The sequence below is a fragment of the Capricornis sumatraensis genome, chromosome 13 (genome assembly GCF_032405125.1).
Source record: "Capricornis sumatraensis isolate serow.1 chromosome 13, serow.2, whole genome shotgun sequence".
Lineage (NCBI taxonomy): Eukaryota > Metazoa > Chordata > Mammalia > Artiodactyla > Bovidae > Capricornis > Capricornis sumatraensis.
The window spans coordinates 49,936,592-49,962,627 of record NC_091081.1 but is presented as its reverse complement, the minus strand read 5'-3'; the positions used below and the strand labels follow the sequence as shown (position 1 = coordinate 49,962,627).

Here is a 26,036-nt window from a genome sequence, read left to right as displayed (position 1 = left end):
TATTTAAGGACCTGTGTTGTTCTGTTTTATCTCTTAATAATGATGTATCTTCTTGCTTTTATTTGGTTTGCATTTTTATTCTATATTGTCTATCCTTTTACCATATGATGACTTCAGTATATTCTAAGGCTTTTGATAAATTTTAAAAATCAGTACTTGTCAAAAATTGAGTAACAATTAGAAAGAAGAGTTCCTCAACTTGAAAGAAAATTTCTATTCCAAACTATCAATTAACTTTAAAACTTGTTCAAAGGATACTAGCAGCATCTCAGTGGAATCAGAAAAAAATATGTACTTTCCCAATTATTTTTTAATACCATGACACTTGTAGCTGCTGCAATAAAATATCTATCAGTAAACAACAGGAAATATGAAGAGAAGTGGAAAACTATAAAGAATATAAAATATTTGAATATTTTACATATTCAAATATTAAAAGAGAGACCTGTAGTATTTTGGGATGTGAATTTTTTTTAGCATATTAAAAATGTCACTTCTTCCCTAGTCAATCTATAGATTTTACTTTATGCAGTCCAACACCAGTATAATTGTTTTTGAGAAGTGACAAAATTAATTTGAAAGAATGTCTTAAATTTTTTTGAAAGAGAATAATGTTTGATGGTGGTAGGAAGAAGCTGGATCTATTTGATATTAGAATGTACTACACAGCTACAATAATTAAAAGAGTTCAGAATTGGTATGGGAGTAGAGTTGGATTTGATAGAACAAAAGAAGTTCAAAAACAGTTTCAAGTGTATTTGTAAGTATTCAGACCATAAGGGCATCTTACATTGGTGGGAGCAAGGATGGATTATTCAATAAGTGAGTATTTTTTAAACTGAAAGTTTGCAACCCAAGTGTGAGTCATGAAATCAATTCAGTGGGTCCTGACAGTTTTAAAAACAGGTTGGAAAATGTTTGCTATCACATGAAAATGAAAAGTACTTTTATAGGACTCTTTGTTTTTCGTAGATGTACGTGTATAGGATGTAAATGTGTTCCTTAGTACGGATCATGGTTTAAAGAGTTTGAAAACTGTTGCAATAAATAGTATGTTGATAAATGTCTAACCATTTAGAGGGAAACTTTCAAGAAGGATGTAAAATGCGGACTAAATAAAAGACTGTGCTATGCTATTTCAGCTGAACAAAGAATAAGAATAGTAGCAGTTAAATGAATGAGAATTAAATGAATGAAAATAGGAAAAGAATAGTAGCAGAAAAATTAATGAGAATCATTTAGTAAAGGAGAATTAAATGAATGAGAATCACTTGTATACAGAACCTTATAATAAGAGCAAATAGAGAAAATATATTAATAGTAAATGTATGTACCTCAAACCAAAACCATTAAATAAACTATTAGAAATTTTTAAAAAATGATAGAAATACAATCAAAATTAAAAAGATTTTTGAACTTACAAATACCATTAGTATAATAAAAATATAGCTAAAAATAAAATTAAATATAAAGGATACTGAATGTTACTTATTCTAAAATATATATATTTCTGGTGTTTATTAAAAAATTCAATTCTGTCACTTCCTGTGTGATTTTGCACAGAGATTTCCTAAGTGTTACCATGTATAAAAAAGAAACTGACTGATTTCTTTCTGTGTTTTTAGAGGACTATTTTAATAAAGGGAAAAATGCATCTGAGGACAGTAAGCTTCGCTTTGAAACTTACCAGTTAATATGGCAGCAGATGAAATCTGAAACTGAGGTGAATCCCTTTTATTTTTTTAAATAAATAAGGTTTCTTTAATATCATACATCTCATGTTTGTTGGCTTCCCATTTTACTTTCTACCAATTTATAAGAGTATTGATGACATATAGTTAATCTTGGTTAAGCATAATATGTATATCCTAAAACAAACCACAACACCCTTGTTTCAAGTATTAAGCCTAGCTTCAGGTATTGGGGTATATATTTACTGTGGTGGCTCCTATGCTTAGGCCATTTTCATATCGTCACTACTTTTAATAGTGGCACTCTTTTTATTTTTTCAATTAATTTAATTGGAGGCTACTTACTTTCCAATATTGTGGTGGTTTTTGCCATACAGCGACATGAATCAGCTATGGGTATACATTTGTCTCCCATCCCAACCCCCTGAACCCACCTCCCTCCCCATCCCATCCCTCTGGGTTGTCCCAGAGTGCTGGCTTTGAGTGCCTTGCTTCATGCATCGAACTTGCAGTGGTCATCTGTTTTACATATGGTAGTACACATGCTTCAGTGTAAACAGTGGCACTCTTTAAATTATCCATTCAGTTACACATTTAAGAAATCAAGCTAATTCTAAGCTACTTCATTCTCTCATCCCCTTTTTCAGTTGCCATGTTTTTAATATGTCAGCTCTGAAAAGTTTCTCCACCATAGCGGATTTATAGATGTGGGGCCAGCGTCTTGAGGGGACTTGTTTGGTTCGACCACACAGGATTGTATTTCTTTTTCTTTTGTGTCTTTAGGGGGCAGAGTTGTGCACTTCCAGTGTATTACTGCTCCCCACCGCCCTCTGTTGCTTTCCCCCTGATGGCTTTGCTCCTTCCTGTATTCTGTGGGACCCCTGAAGCAGTTTGGATTTATGGTTTCTAGTTTAAAAAATCTAAATGGTCCTAATAGATTGTCATTGTATCCTCTTAACTGATGTCCCTGCCTCTGATGTCAAACCCTTCGGGTCTGTCGCTTATCCCTATGCCACCACTGGCCAAATCCCGTGGGGGCAGATCCAGCCCTATGCCAGGCTACAGGGGTTTTCCAGCCCCACTACCAGTACAGCTCCTATGATCCCGTCTAATCTGGCCTTCACAGATTAACCAGATTAACCCTTCTTAACCCCGATTTAATCATACCTCTGCTCCAAATCCCTTTAATGGTTCTCCCCACAGGACAAAATCCTAAGGCTTCAACATCAGGTATATATTTCCTTGGTCTGGTCCCTTGAGTGTTTTGTCCAGTCTCATCATTCCTGCCCACTTCTCATGTTCTTTATGCTTAGGTATGTCTTTGGTTCTCCAGATGATTGGTGCTTTCTTCCTTGTTTGCCTTCTCCATTGCCCATTCCTATTCCTTGTTCATTTTTTTTCATCCACCATCACCTCCTGCATCACCTGCTCGGTTCTTTGGCTTAAGTATATTACCTGCTCAGCTTAAGTTGGATGGTCCTACTTTTTGCATAGATTGCTACAACAATATTGGAACAGTGTATTTTAATTTAGTTGTAAGTGTTCTATCTCAGTTCTTCTCTTTTCTTAGGGAAGAGATCTTTTCATTTGTAAGGTGATTAGAAAATGCTTGTTGAATAAATAAATCAGATATTTTAAAGGAAAGAATCCCAAACACTGGATATTTAAGGAAAAGAATTTTTAAATTTCATCTAATAATCATTTTATATGTGATCTTTGGAATTGAAATTATAACTTTTCTTTCAGATTTGGAAAGATGTATCAGATTACTGCCAAAAATAACTTGTGAAGTTTTGTGTGTTCTTTGTAGCGACTACAAGAGGAATTAAATAAAAACCTATTTGACAGTCTCATTGAATTTCTGCAAACATCTCATTCTGGGCTCTGGAAGAATTCTGAAGACTGGAGCTGTGAAATAAAACTCAGAGAAATTCCAACTGCTGCTCTTATTCTAGGTACAAATGTGTGTGTTTGGTTTTTTGTAAATAGTGGTTTTGTTGTTGAGAATAGAATGGAGTCACCTGTTCTGATAAATTTGTTTTGTCTTTTTCATTTGCATAGTTACATTGATCAAAATTTGCATACTTTGAAAACCAATTAAGTGTTCTTACATTAATCATACATCTGTAAATTAAAACAATTGACCAAGGGTTAGTCCTCACCTTTTTGTCAGAAAAATGAAGGGGCAATAAATTTGTATTACTATTACTCTTTCTTCATTTGTTATTTTGATATGAGATTTGAATTCAGTAATAAACTATCAGTATATTGATAGATGTGACTTTTATATATTTTAAGTCATATCTTCAGTAAAGTTACTCTGACCTTAATTTTATTTCCCTGTGCTTATTTTTAAAAATTTTGTATTATAATATTGTGTTAATATTAACTGTTTGGAGGGGGAGGTTGGATGAAATATATATGTTACTTTCAGACTGCTGCTAAGTCACTTCAGTCATGTCCGACTCTGTATGACCCCATAGACGGCAGCCCACGAGGCTCCCCCATCCCTGGGATTCTTCAGACTGCAGATAGTAAATTTTTTAGGTGCTTAAGTATCCATCACTAATATCTCATTTTAATTAAACATCTGGAATGCAGGATATTGGAAACAATTCTTTGGAATCAGTTCAGTTCAGTTCAGTCGCTCAGTTGTGTCCGACTCTTTGCGACCCCATGAATCGCAGCACGCCAGGCCTCCCTGTCCATCACCAACTCCCGGACTTCACTCAGACTCGCGTTCATCAAGTCAGTGAAGCCATCCAGCCATTTCATCTTCTGTCATCCCCTTCTCCTGCCCCCAATCCCTTCCAGCATCAAAATCTTTTCCAATGAGTCAACTCTTCGCATGAGGTGGCCAAATTACTGGAGTTTCAGCTTTAGCATCATTCCTTCCAAAGAAATATTAGCAACTTTTCTTCATTCCTTTTGAAAGGAAAGTTGGATTTATTTGGATTCAAAGCATACTCTTCATTGTATTTCCAATTTATTATTTATTCAAGGTATTTATATTAGCTCTCAGATAAGAAATTAATTCTGTTATTTAATACTGCCTCTAACACTGTTCATTACCTAAATATTCTTCCTGATATTCATGTCAATGCCTCTCAAACTTTAATGTACCTACAAATAATCTCCAGGGATCTTAGTAACCACAGATTTTCATTAATAAGTCTAGGGTGGGGCCAGACTTGTTTGCTGGTTATTTAAGCTTGCTCATTTCTAACAGGCGTCCGGCTGATGCCCATATTGCCAATCCCAGGACCACTCTGAGTAACAGAATTCCAGTGAATGATTGTTGTAATGCTGTGGACCAGTTTTTCAGTGCAGTTTTAGTTTTAAACCCCTTCTATCTGCTGATGAGAAACAGAGGCCTAGTGATGGCTGGCTTGTACTGTCGGGTGTTTTGTTTCTCTCCTGCCAGGTTATACAGCCTGATAGATGGCTGTTGTTGTTCAGTCACTCACCTGTATCCAACTCTTTGTGACCCCATGGACTGCAGCATGCCAGGCTGCCCTTTCCTTCACCGTCTCCTGGAGCTTGCTTTTTAAACTCATGTCCATTGAGAACGTGATGCCATTCAGGCATCTCATCCTTTGTCCTCCCCTTCTCCTATTGCCCTCAATCTTTCCCAGCATCAGGGTCTTTTCTGATAAGTCAGCTCTTAGCATCAGGCAGCCAGAGTATTGGAGCTTCAGCATCAGTCCTTCCAGTGAATATTCAGGACTGATTGCCTTTAGGATTGACTGGTTTGATCTCCTTGTAGTCCAAGGGACTCTCAAGAGACTTTTCCAGTACCACAGTTCAAAAGCATAAATTCTTTGGCACTCAGCCTTCTTTATGTTCCAACTCTCACATCTGTACATGACTACTGGAAAAACTATAGCTGTGACTATATGAACCTTTGTTGGCAAAGTAATATCTCTGCTTTTTAGTATTCTGTCTAGGTTTGGTATAGCTTTTCTTCCAAGGAGCAAGTATCTTTTAATTTCATGGCTGCAGTCACCACCTGCAGTGATTTTGGAAGAAGGAAAAAACTCACTGTTTCCACTGTTTAACCATGAAGTGATGGGACTGGATGCCATGATGTTAGTTTTCTGAATGTTGAGTTTTAAACAAGCCTTTTCACTTTCTTCTTTCACTTTCACAAAGAGGCTCTTTAGTACCTCTTCACTTTCTGCCATAAGGGTAGTGTCATCTGCATATCTGAGGTTATTGATGTTTCTCCTGGCAATCTTGATTCCAGCTTGTGCTTCATCCAGCCCGGCATTTCGCATGATGTACTCTGCATATAAATTAAATAAGGAGAATGACAGTATACAGCCTTGATGTACTTCTTTCCCAATTTGAAACTTGTCCATTGTTCCACGTCTGATTCTAATTGTTGCTTCCTGACCTGCTTACAGGTTTCTCTGGAGGCAGGTCAGGTGGTCTGGTATTCCCATTTCTTGAAGAATTTGCCACAGTTTGTTGTGATCCATGTAGTCAAAGGCTTTAGCATAGTCAATAAAGTAGAAATAGATGTTTTTCTGGAATTCTTTTGCTTTTTCTGTGATCCAGTGGATGGTTGCAATTTGATCTCTGGTTCCTCTGCCTTTTCTAAATCCAGCTTGAACATCTGGAAGTTCTCGATTCATACACTGTTGAAGCCTAGTTTGGAAAATTTTGAGCATTACTTTGCTAGCGTGGGAAATGTGTGCCATTCTGCAGTGGTTTGAACATACTTTGGCATTTCCTTTCTTGGGATTAGAATGAAAACTGACCTTTTCCAGTCCTGTGGCCACTGCTGAGTTTTCCAAATTTGCTGGCATATTGAGTACAGCACTTTCACAGCATCATCTTTCAGGATTTGGAATAGCTCCCCTGGAATTCCATCACCTCGACTAGCTTTGTAGTGATGCTTTTTAAGAGCCACTTAACTTCACACTACAGGATGTCCAACTCTAGGTGAGTGATCACACTATCATGGTTATCTGGGTCATTAAGATCTCTTTTGTATAGTTCTCTATATTCTTGCCACTTCTTCCTAATATCTTCTGCTTCTGTTAGGTCCATACCGTTTCTGTCCTTTTTTGTGCTCATCTTTGCATGAAAAGTTCCCTTCAGTTCAGTTCACTTCAGTCGCTCAGTCATGTCCGACTCTTTGCGACCCCATGAATTGCAGCACGCCAGGCCTCCCTGTCCATACCAACTCTTGGAGTTCACCCAGACTCAGGCCCATCGAGTCGGTGATGCCATCCAGCCATCCCATCCTCTGTCGTCCCCTTCTCCTGCCCCCAATCTCTCCCAGCATCAGGGTCTTTTCCAATGAATCAACTCTTCTCATGAGGTGGCCAAAGTATTGGAGTTTCAGCTTTAGCATCAGTCCTTCCAGAGAACACCCAGGACTGATCTCCTTTAGAATGGACTGGTTGGATCTTCTTGCAGTCCAAGGGACTCTCAAGAGTCTTCTCCAGCACCACAGTTCAAAAGCATCAATTCTTCGGTGCTCAGCTTTCTTCACAGTCCAACTCTCACATCTGTACATGACCACTGGAAAAACCATAGCCTTGACTAGATGGACCTTTGTTGGCAAAGTAATGTCTCTGCTTTTTATTATGCTGTCTGGGTTGGTCATAACTTTCCTTCTAAGGAGTAAGCATCTTTTAATTTCATGGCTGCAGTCACCATCTGCAGTGATTTTGGAGCCCAAAAAAATAAAGTCTAACACTGTTTCTACTGTTTCCCCATCTATTTGCTATGAAGTGATGGGACCAGATCCCATGATCTTAGTTTTTTGAAGTGTCTCTATTTTTTTGAAGAGATCTTTAGTCTTTCCCATTCTATTCTTTTCCTCTATTTTTTTACATTGATCATTTAGGAAGGCTTTCTTATCCCTCCTTGCTCTTCTTTGGAACTCTGTATTCAGATGGATTTATCTTTCCTTTTCTCCTTTGCCTTTTGCATCTCTTGTTCTCTCAGCTATTTGTAAGTCCTCCTTAGATAACCATTTTGCCTTTTACATTTCTTTTTCTTGGATATGGTTTTGATCACCACTTCCTGTACAATGTTAGAAACATCCATCCATAGTTCTTCAGGCACTCTATCAGATCTAATCCCTTGAATCTCTTTGCCTAATATATGGTTGTTTGATAAAGTCAGGGGTCTGAGGAGAACATTTTTCCAGTTAAAGACAATGTTGATTATCATGTTTCCAGTAGACAAATCTATTGTTTCAAGGAACTAGTGTTAAATACCTAATGAAGGCAGTCAGTGAAAGATAAGATAAGCCATTGTTTTATTAAACTCCCAACTTTGTTCAGAGATGCATTGTCACATTTGTTGGCCTTTTGTTCAGTCCAGTTCAGTCGCTCAGTTGTGTCCGACTCTTTGCGACCCCATGAATTGCAGCACGCCAGGCCTCCCTGCCCATCACCAACTCCCGGAGTTCACTCAGACTCACGTCCATCGAGTCAGTGATGCCATCCAGCCATCCCATCCTCTGTCATCCCCTCTCCTGCCCCCAATCCCTCCCAGCATCAGAGTCTTTTCCAGTGAGTCAACCCTTCGCATGAGGTGGCCAAAGTACTGGAGCTTCACCTTTAGCATCATTCCTTCCAAAGAAATCCCAGGGCTGATCTCCTTCAGAATGGACTGGTTGGATCTTCTTGCAGTCCAAGGGACTCTCAAGAGTCTTCTCCAACACCACAGTTCAAAAGCATCAATTCTTCAGCGCTCAGCCTTCTTCACAGTCCAACTCTCACATCCATACATGACCACAGGAAAAACCATAGCCTTGACTAGATGGACCTTAGTCGGCAAAGTAATATCTCTGCTTTTGAATATGCTATCTAGGTTGGTCATAACTTTTCTTCCAAGGAGGAAGCATCTTTTAATTTCATGGCTGCAATCACCATCTGCAGTGATTTTGGAGCCCCCAAAAATAAAGTCTGACACTGTTTCCACTGTTTCCCCATCGATTTGCTATGAAGTGATGGGACTGGATGCCATGATCTTAGTTTTCTGAATGTTGAGCTTTAAGCCAACTTTTTCACTCTCCTCTTTGACTTTCAGCAAGAGGCTTTTTAGTTCCTCTTCACTTTCTGCCATAAGGGTGGTGTCATCTGCATATCTGAGGTTATTGATATTTCTCCCAGCAATCTTGATTCCAGCTTGTGTTTCTTCCAGCCCAGCGTTTCTCATGATGTACTCTGCATATAAGTTAAATAAGCAGGGTGACAATATACAGCCTTGACGTACTCCTTTTCCTATTTGGAACCAGTCTGTTGTTCCATGTCCAGTTCTAACTGTTGCTTCCTGACCTGCATACAGGTTTCTCAAGAGGCAGGTCAGGTGGTCTGGTATTCCCATCTCTTGAAAAATTTTCCACAGTTTATTGTGTTCCACACAGTCAAAGGCTTTGGCATAGTCAATAAAGCAGAAATAGATATTTTTCTGGGACTCTCTTACTTTTTCCATGATCCAGCGGATGTTGGCAATTTGATCTCTGGTTCCTCCGCCTTTTCTAAAACCAGCTTGAACATCAAGGAGTTCTCGGTTCACGTATTGCTGAAGCCTGGCTTGGAGAATTTTGAGCATTACTTTACTAGCATGTGGAGGATGAGTGCAATTGTACGGTAGTTTCAGCACTGTTTGGTATTGCCTTTCTTTGGGATTGGAATGAAAACTGACCTTTTCCAGTCCTGTGGCCACTGCTGAGTTTTCCAAATTTGCTGGCATTTTGAGTGCAGCACTTTCACAGCATCATCTTTCAGGATTTGAAATAGCTCCACTGGAATTCCATCACTTCCACTAGCTTTGTTCATAGTGATTCTTTCTAAGGCCCACTTGACTTCACATTCCAGGATGGCTGGCTCTAGATGAGTGGTCACACCATTGTGGTTATCCGGGTCATGAAGATCTTTTTTGTACAGTTCTTCTGTGTATTCTTGCCACCTCTTCTTAATATCTTCTGCTTCTGTTATGTCCATACCATTTCTGTCCTTATCGAGCCCATCTTTGCATGAAATGTTCATTTTCTTGAAGAGATCTCTAGTCTTTCCCATTCTGTTGTTTTCCTCTATGTCTTTGCATTGATCGCTGAAGAGGGTTTCTTATCTCTTCTTGCTATTCTTTGGAACTCTGCATTGAGATGCTTATATCTTTCCTTTTCTCCTTGGCTTTTCACTTCTCTTCTTTTCACAGTTATTTGTAAGGCCTCCCCGGACAGCCATTTTGCATGCTAAATATAATTTTGATATCTGTACTCAGAGGATCAGAAATATATCCATTTAAAAATAGCCTGCCAGCATTTTCATTTGTTTCCTGGTAAAAAAAAATTGCTTACTGGTGGTCTAGATAACTCTGAACTTTTTTTTTTTCCTTCCAAGCAGTTAAAGTTTTATAGTAGCAAGTCTTTCCCCGGGTCTGCTATTGGAACTTGCCTAAGCATCAAGGCACCATCTAGAAATCACAGATTATGATGTTAGGGAACTTACCAATAGATAGAATTTTTTTTAGTGGGGAAATGGCCAGTCAACTCTGATAACTGCATGCAGAGCACCCAAACTGATTTGTGGAAATGAGACCCAGGGATACAATAAATTCTTAAAGAACCTAAAGTTTTAATTTATTTTTAGACTCTTCCCTCAAAAATCAACATAGCACGACTTATCTTTTGTATTTTGCTATGGTCATTTAGTAGTAGTAATGTTTGGATTCTCCTCAGTTGTTAAGTTAGGGTCACATTAAGGGCCTTATTTTTGAATGATTATTTTAAAAGCTCTTTATGAGTTTGAAATTCCTCCTAAGATGTTTTCACGGGTCATCTACACATCCCCAGTAGTTTTTTTTTTTTTTTCTTGAAGAAAAGTTGTGTTAAATACCTTTCCTGACAGGTATAGTGCCTGCCTCTTTGAATCTGTTTGTAATGGAGATGTTTTCATTTATGCAGTATATTTTCTTATTTTCTATTATTAATCATGTTTTGAAAATGTTTTACTTAGTAATTCACTTGGTGTGTAAAGTTGCTTTTTTTATAGTTAAATTATTAATGATAAAAATGATGGTATATATTGGTTTATTATCCCATAGGTGTGAATGTAACAGATCATGATTTAACACTCAGAAGTCTAACAGAAGTACTTCAGAATAATGTCACTCCTTATGTAGTCTCATTGCAAGCTAAAGATTGTCCAGGTAAAATATAAATGCTCTAACAGCCTTGATAAGATGTTGCAAATCTTCTCCATCCTTTTCTGTTTCTCGCTTTTATTATCCTTTTTTATTTGTAGGAACGGTGTGGCATTGCACTTCTGGCAGGATGAGGTTTTTTAAGTGCCTCTCAGAGTAACCTTGACTTTTGCAAGACTCTTGACCACTTTTGTTCAGTTTATTCTTGCCCCAGCCCTACCATATCAGCTTCACTACCAGTGATCATTCAGGCACGTCCCAAGATGTGTTCCTGAAGCCAGTAAAATTTTAATAAGTTGGATAGTTTGGAACAGGAAGTTGAGAATTGAGGAACTTTTTATTTAGCCCAACAGAGAAGAGACTACATACATAGGCTCATATTTATAGCCTCAAATCATTGTATCATCCCACTGGTAAAAAAAAAAAAATAGTCCATTGCCAGAGCTAATCTCGATGGAGCCATTAAATCATGAAAAATGTGGACACTAACAGAGTCAGATGTGCTTAGATTTGGATTGACAAAAGGGCTTTAAGTGGTTACATTCATGTTCATATACTATTAGAAGTTAAAAGTCCTTGGGACATCTTTAAAATGACTATAGGGACTTCACTGGCGGTCCAGTGTTTAAGACTGCACACTTCCAGTGCAGGGGGCACGAGATTGATCCCTGGTTGGAGAACTAAGGTCCCACATGCTGCATAGCACGGCCACCAAAAAATAAAAAAGATCATAAAAGGAAGAGTTTAATCAGTAAAATAACTTATGTAAGTAAAATTGTTGATCTCTTTTTAGGGGCCTTAAAAACCTTTTGCTGTCCAGTGTAATTTAAATGTATATTTTTCCTAATATAATTTGTAGTTTTCATATTTACACATTTGCTTAGGTAACACTTTTATTACAATAAATAAATAGAAACTTTGTCCTAGTATTAGTCTGAATTCGTAAAATTTAAATATTAAGGAGAGAATACTGATGAACCTTAATAGTTAATATGTTAAATGTTATGTTAATATTAAGGGTAGGAAAACACGTTCTACTGAGATAGTGATCAAAAGGTTTCAGGTGTCTTAGATTTGTTTTAAGGGAATATTCTTTCTTATGTTTTATGTTCTGTAGATATGAAACATTTTTTGCAAAAGCTGGTCTCACAGTTGACGGACTGCAAAGTAGATGTGCAATCCAAAGAAAAAGAAAGTGTTCAGGTCATCCAGAAAAATGTACATTATTCAATGGATTCTCTTTCCGCTTGGTATATGAGTGTCACACAGGTAAATGTAAACTGACAATTTTTTTTTTTTTTGCCAAGAAATTGGTGTATGATTGAAGAGGCTTGTAATTACAGTGAACTTAGTACTGTTTTCATCTACTAATGGTATGTTTATGCAGCACTAGGTAGCTAATTTAGTAGTAGCTACTTATTTTTCCTAAGGTTACTAGAATCTAGAAGTTTTCTTTTATTGGTATGCAACCTAGTTCCTGGGAAGTGTTTAGTTTTTTACACGATCATTTTATTTGTGGGAGAATGTTATCTAATGCCAAGACAGCATCAGGAATTTGTTCTGCTGCAGATTCTATCTCTATGACAGTGGCTTTGGGTTCCTCGTTATTTACTTTGGTGCAGTAGAACCATGCTTTCAGTACCCATTGTTTGATGAGGAATAGTCATATATGTATATATTCAGTTGAGTTCATTCGCTTAGTCGTGTCCAACTCTTTGTGACCTCATGGACTGCAGCACGCCAGTTTTCCCTGTCCATCACTAACTCCCGGAGCTTCTTAACTCATGTCAGTCGAGTTGGTGATGTCATCCAACCATCTCATCCTCCATCGTCCCCTTCTCCTGCCCTAAATCTTTCCCAATATCAGGGTCTTTTCCAGTGAGTTAGTTCTTTGCATCAGGTGGCCAAAGTATTGGCGTTTGAGCTTCAGCATCAGTCATTCCGGTGAATATTCATGACTTATTTCCATTAGGATGGACTGGTTGGATCTCCTTGTAGTCCAGGGGACTCTCTAGAGTCTTCTCCAACACCATAGGTCAAAAGCATCAATTCTTCAGTGCCCAGCTTTCTTCACAGTCCAGCTCTCACATCCATACATGATTACTGGCAAAACCATAGCTTTGACTAGACGGACCTTTGTTGGCAAAGTAGTGTCCCTGCTTTTTAATATGCTGTCTAAGTTTTTCATAGCTTTTCTTCCAAGGAGTAAGCGTCTTTTAATTTCATGGCTGCAGTCACCATCTGCAGTGATTTTGGAGCCCATAAAAATAAAGTTTCTCAATATTTTCATTGTTTACTCATCTATTTGCCATGAAGTTATGGGACCTGATGCCATGATCTTCATTTTTTGAATGTTGAGTTGTAAGCCAGCTTTTTCACTCTCCTTTTTCACTTTTCATCAGTAGGTACACACACAGATATATATATACACACACACATAATGTATACATGTATAAATCTCATGTGTTCCATGTTTGGAGTTCTCGAGGAATAAATGCTCTGTAAGTAAGGTAGGTTTAACAGGCAGATAATATAAATAGAAGTTTCATTCTACCATGACATCTCTGGTGAAACTGAATAACCTAGATGATTCATGAGTAACTGCACCATAAAAACCACAGTCTTAGTTTATAATGCTGTTGTAGCCAGATAGTATGGGAAAAGTTACTGTAGTAATGTTTTCTGCTGAATGTATTTGCTGAAGTCATCATAAATGAAGTTTGTTTTGCTTTATATAGGGATTAAACTGATTCTAATGCTTACCAGAATATGTTAATTTGATCCACAGTTTGTTTCTGGAAATCAAATACTGCCTGATATTTAGGTCAGAAATCTTAAAAGTTGGGATTGAATCAGATGATATTTAAGATGTTTTTCAACTTGAAATTTCACAGTAGTGGAGCAGCAAGTAGTGTTACTCATTACAGTTTTTAATTAGAAACACTGGTTCTCCCCGTAAAGCAAAGCAAAATATAACATTCTATGAACAGAAAAATCAATTTTATAGAAAAGATTCTCTTCTCCCCATGCTTTTCCTGTCATTTTCTCAGATTGAAGAAAATATAAATATTTCATATGAGTTATAGATTTTATGAATGTTTTTCTTCTTGGTTATTATTCCCATGTCAGACACAGAATGATTCTGCTAATAACTGTTGGAATGAATTTCTCTTTATTATGTGGGAGAAATAAAAGAAATAATGTTACTGTGAAATATGAAGGACAGTATATCAACTTGTGGCATTATAGCATTGTTTGGGTGGTAAAGCTTACTTTTAACTCTTTTTTTCCACATGGCTCGTAAGAAGACAGACCCCAAAATGCCAAGAAAAAAGAGGACTTTTTCTAGCCAGTGGCAGTCTCCTCCTGTTGTGCTTATCCTAAAGGATATGGAAAGCTTCACCACAAAAGTACTCCAAGATTTTATAATTATCAGCAGGTAGATGGTGTATCTTTTGGCTTTTTCACAAAACTTTTTATTAAGAAGACGTATAATTTTTAACTCAAAAAACAACCTTTTGCAGAGAAAATGCATAGCAGTTTAATCTTCATTTTGATGCTAATGGATTGAAACCAGGATGGTTTCAAATTGTTTATAAAATTGAATGTTTAAAACCACCTATCAGATTTTCATGTGCTTTTTGATCCAAAAATGAGACTCAAAAGACAAGTTAGCCAGTTTTTAATTAGAATGATAAAGCAGAATGAAATGTAGTTTCTCTCCCAAGGTTGTCTGTTTCTTACTTGCCCACTAGATGGATAAGCTACTCCAGGTTGAGCTAGTCTTGTCGTGTCTTATTTTCTGATACCTATCCACTTAGAAGGTCTGAGTTACATATGTCTCTACTGAGCAAGAAATTTCTTTTTTAATATTATTTTATATGGATTTCTAATGAGAAACAACTTTTATGACCTTACTGGAACGTCAAGACAATCCTGTGAGACTTGGAATTAAAATAAATAACCCTATTTAAAAACCCAGTGACATGCTTTTCTCATGGTACATTTTTTTCGATGTAATTTATTTTGGCATCTTCTGTATGTTAACTTGCTTAATAGTTATGGCTACATTTGCCTAAACCTATATTGTGTGAGAATCTACTAATATTAATATAATTCTTACTTTGATAGTCCTTCCCCAACCCCCCATTTGAAACTAACATTTCCAGATTCTTAAGACGTCTCTTAATGTTGACACTGAACAGATTTAACATGCTGAAAAAATGCACAGTACAGAATAGTGATATAAAAGCTATACCTTTTAGAACTCAGACTTGTGACTGCTTTTACTATCGAAAGTAAGGGAGAGAACCTTAAGCAGTAATAGAGTGCCAGTGCTTTATACCATGACGGTAGACCTGCATCCGGTAGATCCCTGAGAAGCAGGAGCTGATATGAGGGAGCAAACAAATGATCAGCCACGATACAGAGGCTCTGACCCACAGTGGCTCTAAGGGATATTGCTGCTCTAGTCTGTGGAAGTCATTTGTGTTCATACTGGTAATGCTAAGAGTAAATCATGTTCAGTAAGTTTGAGTTAAGAATGCAGGGAAAGGATGTAGCATTTTTAAATTATGTCCATTAAAAATATCTTACATGTTTTTAAGAAAATTTTTCTAAAGCTTAGCTATTATGGCGGGATTGACATAGCGTGTAAAAATGTCCATAAATTAGTGAGCTTCATGTCACTGAACTCTTAGGCTAGATGTCTGACCATGAGGAAGACTGTAGGTATGGCTCAAACTTTGGATGAGAGTTTGAATAGTATCTGACACTTCTTTTAACACTTGATTTTGTATAACCTAAGAGGGAAGCACTTGATCTCTCTGGACCACCATGTTCTTATTGCTAATCTATTAAATAGATTGATTTCAGAGCTAAAATATCCGGGAAATAGCTAGTTCTGTGCTGCCGTAACAGAGGAAAATGAGTGACCTAAAATTTTTAATTATTTAGAATGATCTTCCTTAGCAATGTGTTATAAAGTAGGCATTAAACAAAGTTTGTCTTATTTTAAAATATGTATTGAAATGTATTTGCTAAAGACTTTCAATTTTTGTAACTTCCTTTGAAAACTAGTCAACATCTACATGAATTTCCACTAATACTCATTTTTGGAATTGCCACATCCCCTGTTGTCATCCATCGGTTGCTTCCTCATGCAGTATCATCTCTATTGTGTATAGAACTGTTCCAGTCTTTGTCTTGTAAGGAGCACCTGACTACGGTACTTGATAAGGTAAAAAGAAAAAATTGTACCAGTGCAATAGGATGAAAGGAAAACTTCGAAGAATAGACTGTAAATATAAACGTTAGTGATAAATTTCTGTGTCTCTCACTATGATATTGTATATGTTCCTACACATATTTTTGTATTTTTATTTATTTTATAATGTATAGTTTGGCCTCTTCACTTAAAATATAAGCTTTTGGAAAAAGTAATCATATCTTTCTATATTTACCTACCTGTTAACCCTATTAACTAGTCATTACTCAATGGAAAATTACAGGTTTTTTAAATAAATTTTTACAGAATTTAATGACTCCCTAGTAACAGTAGCAATGTTTTGACACTTGCATTTTATGTTAAATGACTTGGAGTTTTTATGGACTCTTTCTTGTCATGCTGCTCATGACAAAAAGTAAATACTAAGGTATTCCCAGACCTTAGCCCTGTGTTTCTACCCAAGTGGAAATACTCTACATTAGTATTGACCTTCTGTGAATTGTTGCTGAACTCAGCTCCTTGAAGATGTGCTTTGTGCTGCTGTGTAACTTAATAATGACATTCCACTTATTTAATAACCACTTTGACATTTTTTCCCCTTAAAGGTGGTATCCACTGACAGTTAAGGGAAATTTTTCCAGCTACAGTATTTAAAGTTGCTTGGTTGTGACCAAATTCAGTTGGCCTTCTATAACTCTGCTTCAGCTTGAAAAGCCTAGTATGACTTCATTTTCAGATTTAAAAACTTCAGTGTAGCCATTGAAAATTAGCTGAGTGATACAAATTTACCAATTTAATATTTTTTAAATAGACACCTGTTAATTTTAGGTTTCTCATTCAACAGTACATAATGTGTTACTCTTCATTACTGTGCATAGATGAAAAAGAAATCTTATCAAATAAAAATTGCCAAAACCTACAGCTTCTTCAGTGACTTCTGATGGGAGAAAAGAGACTATATAGATGAGATTTTTTGATAGAATTTAATAGAACTTTTACAGATTAGGAATTGAATGAAGGATGATGGACATCTTTGATTTGAAGATGTAGAATGAATAGCTACTTGTGTTGTTGTTACTGTTTTATAAATTATTTTAAAGTTTTGGTTGATATTTGGCATACAAAAATCTAGCTACTGGTATAGCTTTCATAGGTACTGTGTTACAGTATCACTTTTTGCCTCATTATTTACTTGATGTTTATGAAGAGTCAAGACTAACAGGGAGTATGTCCTGCCTTCCTTTCTCTCTTTCAGCTTCTTCTTACAACTCAGTTTCCATTTAAGCTAAGTGAAAAAGTGTTGCAGATTCTGACCAACATCTTTTTGTATCATGATTTCTCAATTCAAAACTTTATAAAAGGACTTCAGGTAAGAAGACACTAGTAGGTTTGAAAGTTCACAGGCTGATTCTAAATAAATTTGTGTGTTATTTCAGACTGACTTTTGAGTGTAATAATTAGGCATTTTAAATGACAAGATCTGGATAAGTAAATTCAAGTTATATTATTTTGTGTTCAATGAATCCTTTGCTATCTTGCATCAAAATGTAGAGAATATGTTAATTCGAATATTAAAACTTGAAAAAGACCTCTCTCCTTTGCAGTGATTCTTAATCATTTGGTGGGGGATGTGGGGAGGACATACTTTTTTGAGAATCTGATGAGCACTAATGGGCTTTTCTACCCAAGAAATGATATATATAAAGGGTCAGCAAAGTTTTTCTTTAAAGGGCTGTATATTAAATATTTTTGGCTTTGCATGGTACATGTGGTCTCTGTTGAACGTCTTCTTATTTTTTAAACATAACCATATTGGGACTTCCCTGGTGGTCCAGCGGTTAAGAATCTGCCTTGCAGTGCAGATGTGGGTTTTATCCCTTGTTGGGGAACTTAGATCCCAAATGCCTGGGAGCAGCGAAGCCCATACACTGTAGAGAGCCGGTGTGCTGCAGCTAGAGAGTCCATGCACCTCAGCAAAAGATCCTCCATGGTACAACAAAGATTCCACATGCCACAACCGAGACCCACATAGTCAAGTAAATATATTTTTAAAACAATCCTTTTAAGGTATAAAAATGATTCATAGTTCTTGCTGCTGCTGCTAAGTCGCTTCACTCGTGTCTGACTCTGTGCGACCTCCATAGACGGCAGCCCACCAGGCTCCCCCGTGCCTGGGATTCTCCAGGCAAGAATATTGGAGTGGGTTGCCATTTCCTTCTCCAATGCATGAAAGTGAAAAGTGAAAGTGAACTCGCTCAGTCGTGTCTGACTCCTAGCGACCTCATGGACTGCAGCCTACCAGGCTCTTCTGTCCATGGAATTTTCCAGGCAAGAGTACTGGAGTGGGTGCCATTACCTTCTCTGTCATAGTTCCTGAGTCATATAAAAATTGGCTATAGACTGTAGCTTGCGGTGCCCTGCACATGTGTTTGTGTTCATTTTATTTATTCCTGTATACTGTGAATGCATTTTCACTAAGGTTTCATAACTTGCCAGAAGAAAATTCATGAATCTAGTCTAAATAACACCTAATCTAAAAATGGACTCCATTCTCAGTAATTTAAAAGTTAATAGTACTTCCTTTTCTTGGCAATTACCTAAAATACCTTAGCAAAGTGTAATTGTTGTGAACACATGCTATTTGTCAAGTTCATTGAAACCTATGTATTAGTAATCTTTAGCCCAAGAGTATAGTAGGATATTTCATGTTCATGTAGTGCCTTAAAGATTACAAATTTTCATTTCTCTTATGTATTCTTCCTTTACATTAAACACAATAGTGTTTTATTACATAAGAGTATTAGCTCTTATGGCAAATATGTGTCTTGTTTTTTCAACTTAGACTTTTTAAAAAGAGTATTTTAAAGCAAGAAAATATTATTTACCTTAGCAGTGAAAAGAAAGTGAAAGTCGCTCAGTCCAGTTCAGTCGCTCAGTCATGTCCGACTCTTTGCGACCCCATGATTCCCAGCATGCCAGGCCTCCCTGTCCATCACCAACTCCTGGAGTTCACCCAAATTCATGTCCATCGAGTTGGTGATGCCATCCAGCCATCTCATCCTCTGTTGTCTCCTTCTCCTCGTGCCCCCATCCCTCCCAGCATCAGTCTTTTTCCAGTGAGTCAACTCTTCGCATGAGGTGTCCAAAGTATTGGAGTTTCAGCTTTAGCATCAGTCCTTCCAATGAACACCCAGGACTATTCTCCTTTAGGATGGACTGGTTGGATCTCCTTACAGACCAAGGGACTCGCAAGAGTCTTCTCCAGCACCACAGTTCAAATGCATCAATTCTTTGGCATTCAGCTTTCTTTATAGTCCAACTCTCACAGCCATACATGACCATAGGAAAAACCATAGCCTTGACTAGACGGAACTTTGTTGGCAAAGTAATGTCTCTGCTTTCTAATATGCTGTCTGGGTTGGTCATAACTTTCCTTCCAAGGAGTGTCTTTTAATTTCATGGCTGCAGTCACCATCTGCAGTGATTTTGGAGCCCAAATAAATAAAGTCAGCCACTGTTTCCACTGTTTCCCCATCTATTTGCCATGAAGTGATGGGACTGGATGCCATGATCTTCGTTTTCTGAATGTTTAGCTTTAAGCCAACTTTTTCACTTTCCTCTTTCACTCATCAAGAGGATCTTTAGTTCTTCACTGCCATAAGGGTAGTGTCATCTGCATATCTGAGGTTATTGATATTTCTCCCAGCAATCTTGATTCCAGATTGTGCTTCATCCAGCCCAGCGTTTCTCATGATGTACCCTGCATAGAAGTTAAATAAGTAGGGTGACAATATTACACCCTTGACATACTCCTTTTCCTGTTTGGAACCAGTCTGTTGTTCCATGTCCATGTCTATATGCTTCCTGACCTGCATATAGGTTTCTCAAGAGGCAGGTCAGGTGGTCTGGTATTCCCATCTCTTTCAGAATTTTCCGCAGTTTATTGTGATCTACACAGTCCAAGGCTTTGGCATAGTCAATAAAGTAGAAATAGATGTTTTTCTGGAACTCTCTTGCTTTTTCGATGATACAGCAGATGTTGGCAATTTAATCTCTGGTTCCTCTGCCTTTTCTAAAACCAGCTTGAACATTGGAAGTTCACGGTTCACGTATTGCTGAAGCCTAGCTTGGAGAATTTCGAGCATTACTTGACTAGCGTGTGAGATGAGTGCAATTGTGTGGTAGTTTGAGCATTCTTTGGCCTTGCCATTCTTTGGGATTGGGATGAAAACACATTTTACAGTCCTGTGGCCACTGCTGAGTTTTCCAAATTTGCTGGCATATTGAGTGCAGCACTTTCACAGCATCATCTTTCAGGATTTGAAATAGCTCAACTGGAATTCCATCACTTCCACTAGCTTTGTTCATAGTGATGCTTTCTAAGGCCCACTTGACTTCACATTCCAGGATGGCTGGCTCTAGGTGAGTGATCACACCATCGTGATTATCTGGGTCATGAAGCTCTTTTTTGTACAGTTCTTTGTATTCTTGCCACCTCTTCTTATTATCTTCTGCTTCTGTTATGTCCAGACCACTTCTGTCCTTTATCGACCCCGTCTTTGCATGAAATGTTCCCTTGGTATCTCTAATTTTCTTGAAGAGATCTCTAGTCTTTCCCATTCTGTTGTTTTCCTGTATTTATTTGCATTGATCGCTAAGAAGGCTTTCTTATATCTTCTTGCAGTTCTTTGGAACTCTGCATTCAGATGCTTATATCTTTCCTTTTCTTCTTTGCTTTTCACTTCTCTTCTTTTCACAGCTATTTGTAAGGCCTCCTCAGACAGCCATTTTGCTTTTTTGCATTTCTTTTCTATAGGAATGTTCTTGATCCTTGTCTCCTGTACAATGTCAGGAACCTCCATCCATAGTTCAGGCATTCTGTCTGTCAGATGTAATCCCTTAAATCTATTTCTCACTTCCACTGTATAATCATAAGGGATTTGATTTAGGTCATACCTGAATGGTCTAGTGGTTTTCCCCACTTTCTTCAGTTTAAGTCTGAATTTAGCAATAAGGAGTTCATGATCTGAGTCACAGTCAGCTCCCTGTCTTGTTTTTGCTGACTGTATAGAGCTTCTCTATCTTTGGCTGCAAAGAATATAAGAAGTCTGATTTTGGTGTTGACCATCTGGTGATGTCCATGTGTAGAGTCTTCTTTTGTGTTGTTGAAAGAGAGTGTTTGCTATGATCATGCATTCTCTTGGCAAAACTCTATTAGCCTTTGGTCTGTTTCATTCCATATTTCACGGCCAAATTTGCCTGTTACTCCGGGTGTTTCTTGACTTCCTACTTTTGCATTCCAGTCCCTTATAATGAAAAAGGCATCTTTTTGGGGTGTTAGTTCTAAAAGGTCTTATAGGTCTTCATAGAACCGTTCAACTTCAGCTTCTTCAGCATTACTGGTTGGGGCATAGGCTTGGATAACTGTGATATTGAATGGTTTGCCTTGGAAATGAACAGAGATCATTCTGTCGTTTTTGAGATTGCAACCAAGTACTATATTTCAGACTCTCTTGTTGACCATGATGGCTACTCCATTTCTTCTGAGGGATTCATGCCCACAGTAGTAGATATAATGGTCATCTGAGTTAAATTCACCCATTCCAGTCCATTTTAGAAAGTCGCTCAGTAGTGTCCAATTCTTTCCAACCCTTTAGACTCCAGAGTCCATGGAATTCTCCAGCCAGAATACTGGAGTGGGTATCCTTCCCTTCTCCAGGGCATTTTCCCAACCCAGGGATCGAACCCAGTCTCCTGCATTGCAGGTGGATTCTTTACCAGTTTAGCCACCAGGGAAGTGTGATGTTAAATGAAATTGAGATATAACAACTTTCTAATTTTACTTCTCTCATTCATTTCATTTCATTCATTTGTTTATTTACTTCATAAGTGTTTATTGAGAGTCTACTCTTAAGCACTGGGCTAACCCCTGGAGATACAGAGGACAAAGAAATCTCTGTCTTCAAATTGCTTATTTACTGAAGGAGGCAGAAAAGTAGAACTGCAGCCCTTGAGTAGTCAGTGCTATTAGAGAAACATGCCTGGGGATTCCATAGAGAACAGAAGTGTATCCTAAGGAACAGGAGCTTGCTGGGTCAAAGCTGGAAAGGCAACAGTAGAGAGAGAGAGAGCTCTGTTGGAGGGGTACTACTTCCCTGGTGGCTCAGAAGGTAAAGAATCCACCTGCAATGCAGGAGACCCAGGTTTGATCCCTGGGTTGGAAAAATCTGGAGAAGGAAATGTTTACCCACTCCAGTAATTCTTGCCTGGAGAATCCCATGGACAGAGGAGCCTGGCAGGCTACAGTCCATGGTTTGCAAAGAGTTGGACACAACTAAGCACAGGATAATAGTCTAGACAAGTTAGGAGAAGGGCTAAACTCAGGTAGTGATGATGAGACTAGGGAGAAGGAGACAGATTTAAAGATGAGACAGAATCTTGTGGCTGATGGGATATGTAAGAGAGGAGCATCTTAACATACACACAGGTTCTAGCTTAGCAGATGGTTTGGTACCATTTATTAAGTGTACATGTTTAAATAAAGCCAAGAACCCATTTGTCAGAAAAGGATGTTTCTTTCTATGTATGGTAAATTTAGGGCACTTTGGATATAAATATTTGTACCCAGGAGAAAGATCTGGACTATAAATACTTAGGATTTATCATTGAAAGGTAGGTGGTTGAAGCTGTGTCATGAGGATGAAGTATCACCTAGAGGAATGAGGAAAGAACTAAGAACAGAACCCTAAAGCAAGCTAAGTATAAGAGTGAGCAACGGAAAAGGAGACTAGAAACAGTAAGGAAAGCCAACAGGAAAATGTTTCACTGAAGTCAAAGGAAAAGGAAATATACATTGTAGGCTCACATACAATTGAGAAAGTGAGTAGAAAAAAAAAGCATGTTAGGGCTTTCCTGGTGGTCCAGTGGTTGGGAACCCACCTGCCAATGCTAGGGACACGAAGTTGATCCCTGGTTGGGGAAGATGGCACGAGAGCATTAAGCCCTGGTGCTGCAACTACTGAAACCCATGTGCCTAGTGCCTGTGTTTGCAACAAGAGAAGCCACCGTAGTGAGAATCCTGCATACGACAACTAGAGAATAGCCCCCACTCACTGCAACTAGGGAAAGTCTGTGCAGCAATGAAGACCCAACGCAGCCAAAAATAGAAGTAAATGCATATGAATAAAGATTATTTGTTAATATATTAACCAGGTTACTTAATCTTTCTGTGTCTCAGTTTTCTCATCTGTAAAATGAAGGGATCTGATTAGATGATTTTTTTAGGTTCCTGATTATTTATGTTAGGTACTTTATTAAGTATTAACATTGCTCCATTGATATGTATTATTATCTCCAGTTTTGCACTTGAGAAACAGAGACTTAGATTAAGTAGCTTGGCCAAGATCAGACAGCAGAATCTCAGTACCCCATTTGTCCAGTTTTCCTAATCATCAGTTGTTCCATTGCTCAGTTGTGTTTGACTCTTTGTGACCCGATAGACTGCAGCATGCCAGGTCTCCTTGTCCTTCACCATCTCCTGGAGCTTGCTCAAACCTCATGTCCATTGAATCGGTGATGCCATCCAACCATCTCGTCCTCTGTTATCTCCTTCTCCTCCTCCTGCTTTCAGTCTTTCCCAGCATCAGGGTCTTTTCTAATGAGTCAGCTCTTCGCATCAGGTGGCCAAAGTACTGGAGCTTCAGCATCAGTCCTTCCAGTGAAATTCAGGATTGATTTATTTAGTATTGACTGGTTTGATCTAGGGACTCTCAAGAGTCTTCTCCAACACCACAGTTCAAAAGCATCAGTTCTAAGGCTCTCAGCCTTTTTTATGGTCCAGCTCTCACATCCATACCTGACTCCTGGAAAAACCATAGCCTTGACTATATGGACCTTTGTCAACAAAGTAATGTCTCTGCTTTTTAGATCGCTTTCTAGGTTTGTCATAGCGTTTCTTCCAAGGAGCAAGTGTCTGCAGTCACCATCTGCAGTGATTTTGGAGCCCAGGAAAATAAAGTCTGTCACTGTCTTCACATCTGTTTGCCTTGAAATGACGGGACTGGATGCCATGATTTTCATGTTTTGAATGTTTAAAGTTTAGTTTTTGAATGTAAATTTTAATCATCAGTGGGAAATACTCTGTGTAAGTCTTTATTTCTATAGAAGGTGCAATAGGGCATGTAATCACTGTATGTTTAAGTCCTTCCCTCATTAGGTAGATATAACCAACTTGTTAATTGACCCAAATATTGACAACACACTTTAACTAAATAGCTGAGTGTCACTGGGTTCTTGACTTTATCTACAGCTGTCCTCTAACTTAGGTGACTTAGTTCCAGCCCTCTTCCCCAGCAAGTCCCATATTGTGTTTGGTTTTTACTTTTCTCGTGTTTAAAAAGTAGTATTAACATTGAAATAAATATAATCACATTAATATAACTGTATATAAGCAAGGAAGAAGACTATGTTAGTATGTGGAATGATAATGTAGCATTTGGCACGAACAGTCTCTTTATTTTGTACTTGTTTCCAACTTAGGCTGCCCCTTTGCTTTATAGCCCTATACCTCCTGTAGAATGGACTGTTCTGGAGGATTTTCTTTAGTCTTGGATATTTGGTCTTCAGCTCTACAGGCTCAAAAATTCATTATCAGTTTATGCATGAAAGGTCAAGCTCAAACACCTTAAGACTAATATATAAGCTAGCATGTTAATTTATTAATTTGTGGTGGGGAATACTGTTTTCCAGTGACCAGAATTTGTTTTCTACTCTATCTAGGGAGCTCTTTTTTTGGTACAAGGTACCTGGAAAAACCAAACTGGTCATGAGAAGCTTGCTTAGAGTCAGGAGTTTTTAACATGTGCATAGTCTTGTAAAATACATCTTACAAGTTATGGTAGAAGCTGGAAAATCAGTCCCCCTTGTACTGGAGAGACCACAGCATTCTACTTATAGGACTACATGTAGCTACCAAATATGTGCTGTCTTTTCCTCCATGACAAAACTGAGTTTTAAAAGATACACTTTCTTTGGACATGTCTCATTTTTTGTTATTTATTTATTTATTATCAGTAAGCAAGGCTTCTGCTATTGTAGCATTTTTTTTTAATTTAGCAGACCAATTTTTACACCAATTTTAGATTGGTATTTTTTTAGGAATATTTGAGCATCTGTTAGACTATTAGATCACACCACAGTCACATTTCCATCACAACTATTGTTAATTGTAAGTGAGCAGCTTCTGCAGATAGCTGATCTATCTACTTATGTTCGTTTCTTTCAGTTTATACTTCAGAGACTACAATTTTCTGACCTTGTCTGCAAAATTGGAGCCCTAAAATATTCTAGGTGTATAGCCATTTATGCATTGTTTGTAGTTTTATTGTGACATTATTAAATATATTAGTGCCATAAATGCTTTCGCTGTTTAAAAAAATACGTAATATTGAGCAGACATGGGGCAAGAGATTTACTGTCAAATATAGCAAATATATTTAATCTTCACTTTTCTTTCAGCTTTCTCTATTAGAACATTTTTATTCCCAGCCCCTCAGTGTTCTGTGCTGTAATCTCCCAGAAGCCAAGAGAAGAACACATTTTTTATCTGCTAATCAATGTGAAAACATCCGACGTCTTCCATCATTTAGAAGGTAAAAAGAGAAGTACATATTTAGTATATCTTGTAAAAGAGTTGGGGCAAAAGAAGGGATTTCAGAGCCAGTTAATTTTGAAGTGGGTAAAGGAAAAAGAACTTTTTTTTAGAGCAAAATAAAACACTTTGATTTTAATTGAGATATTTGGCATAAAGAAAAATATTTTTGCAGGGGGGCATAATTTGCAGTATTGTTACTTTTTATAAGTAACATTTCCTGTTTGTGGAGTTTATGGCCTTTGTTTAATATTAGACCCCTAGGCTAAGAAATCCACCTGATTTAAGGACTTGACCA

At 37.7% G+C, this 26,036-nt stretch overlaps 1 protein-coding gene across 2 annotated transcripts in view; it reads left to right on the top strand.

Moving 5' to 3' along the window:
• The window catches only part of ORC3 (origin recognition complex subunit 3), a 70,703-nt gene that overhangs the window by 5,797 nt on the left and 38,870 nt on the right, over window positions 1–26,036 (top strand). For both annotated transcript variants that reach the window (XM_068985292.1, XM_068985290.1), the window contains exons 3-10: window positions 1,626–1,723; window positions 3,502–3,646; window positions 10,764–10,868; window positions 11,980–12,131; window positions 14,168–14,301; window positions 15,942–16,101; window positions 17,345–17,458; window positions 25,606–25,739. In XM_068985292.1, the coding sequence (XP_068841393.1) occupies window positions 1,626–1,723; window positions 3,502–3,646; window positions 10,764–10,868; window positions 11,980–12,131; window positions 14,168–14,301; window positions 15,942–16,101; window positions 17,345–17,458; window positions 25,606–25,739 (1,042 nt within the window). The remainder of the gene's footprint in view (window positions 1–1,625; window positions 1,724–3,501; window positions 3,647–10,763; window positions 10,869–11,979; window positions 12,132–14,167; window positions 14,302–15,941; window positions 16,102–17,344; window positions 17,459–25,605; window positions 25,740–26,036) is intronic.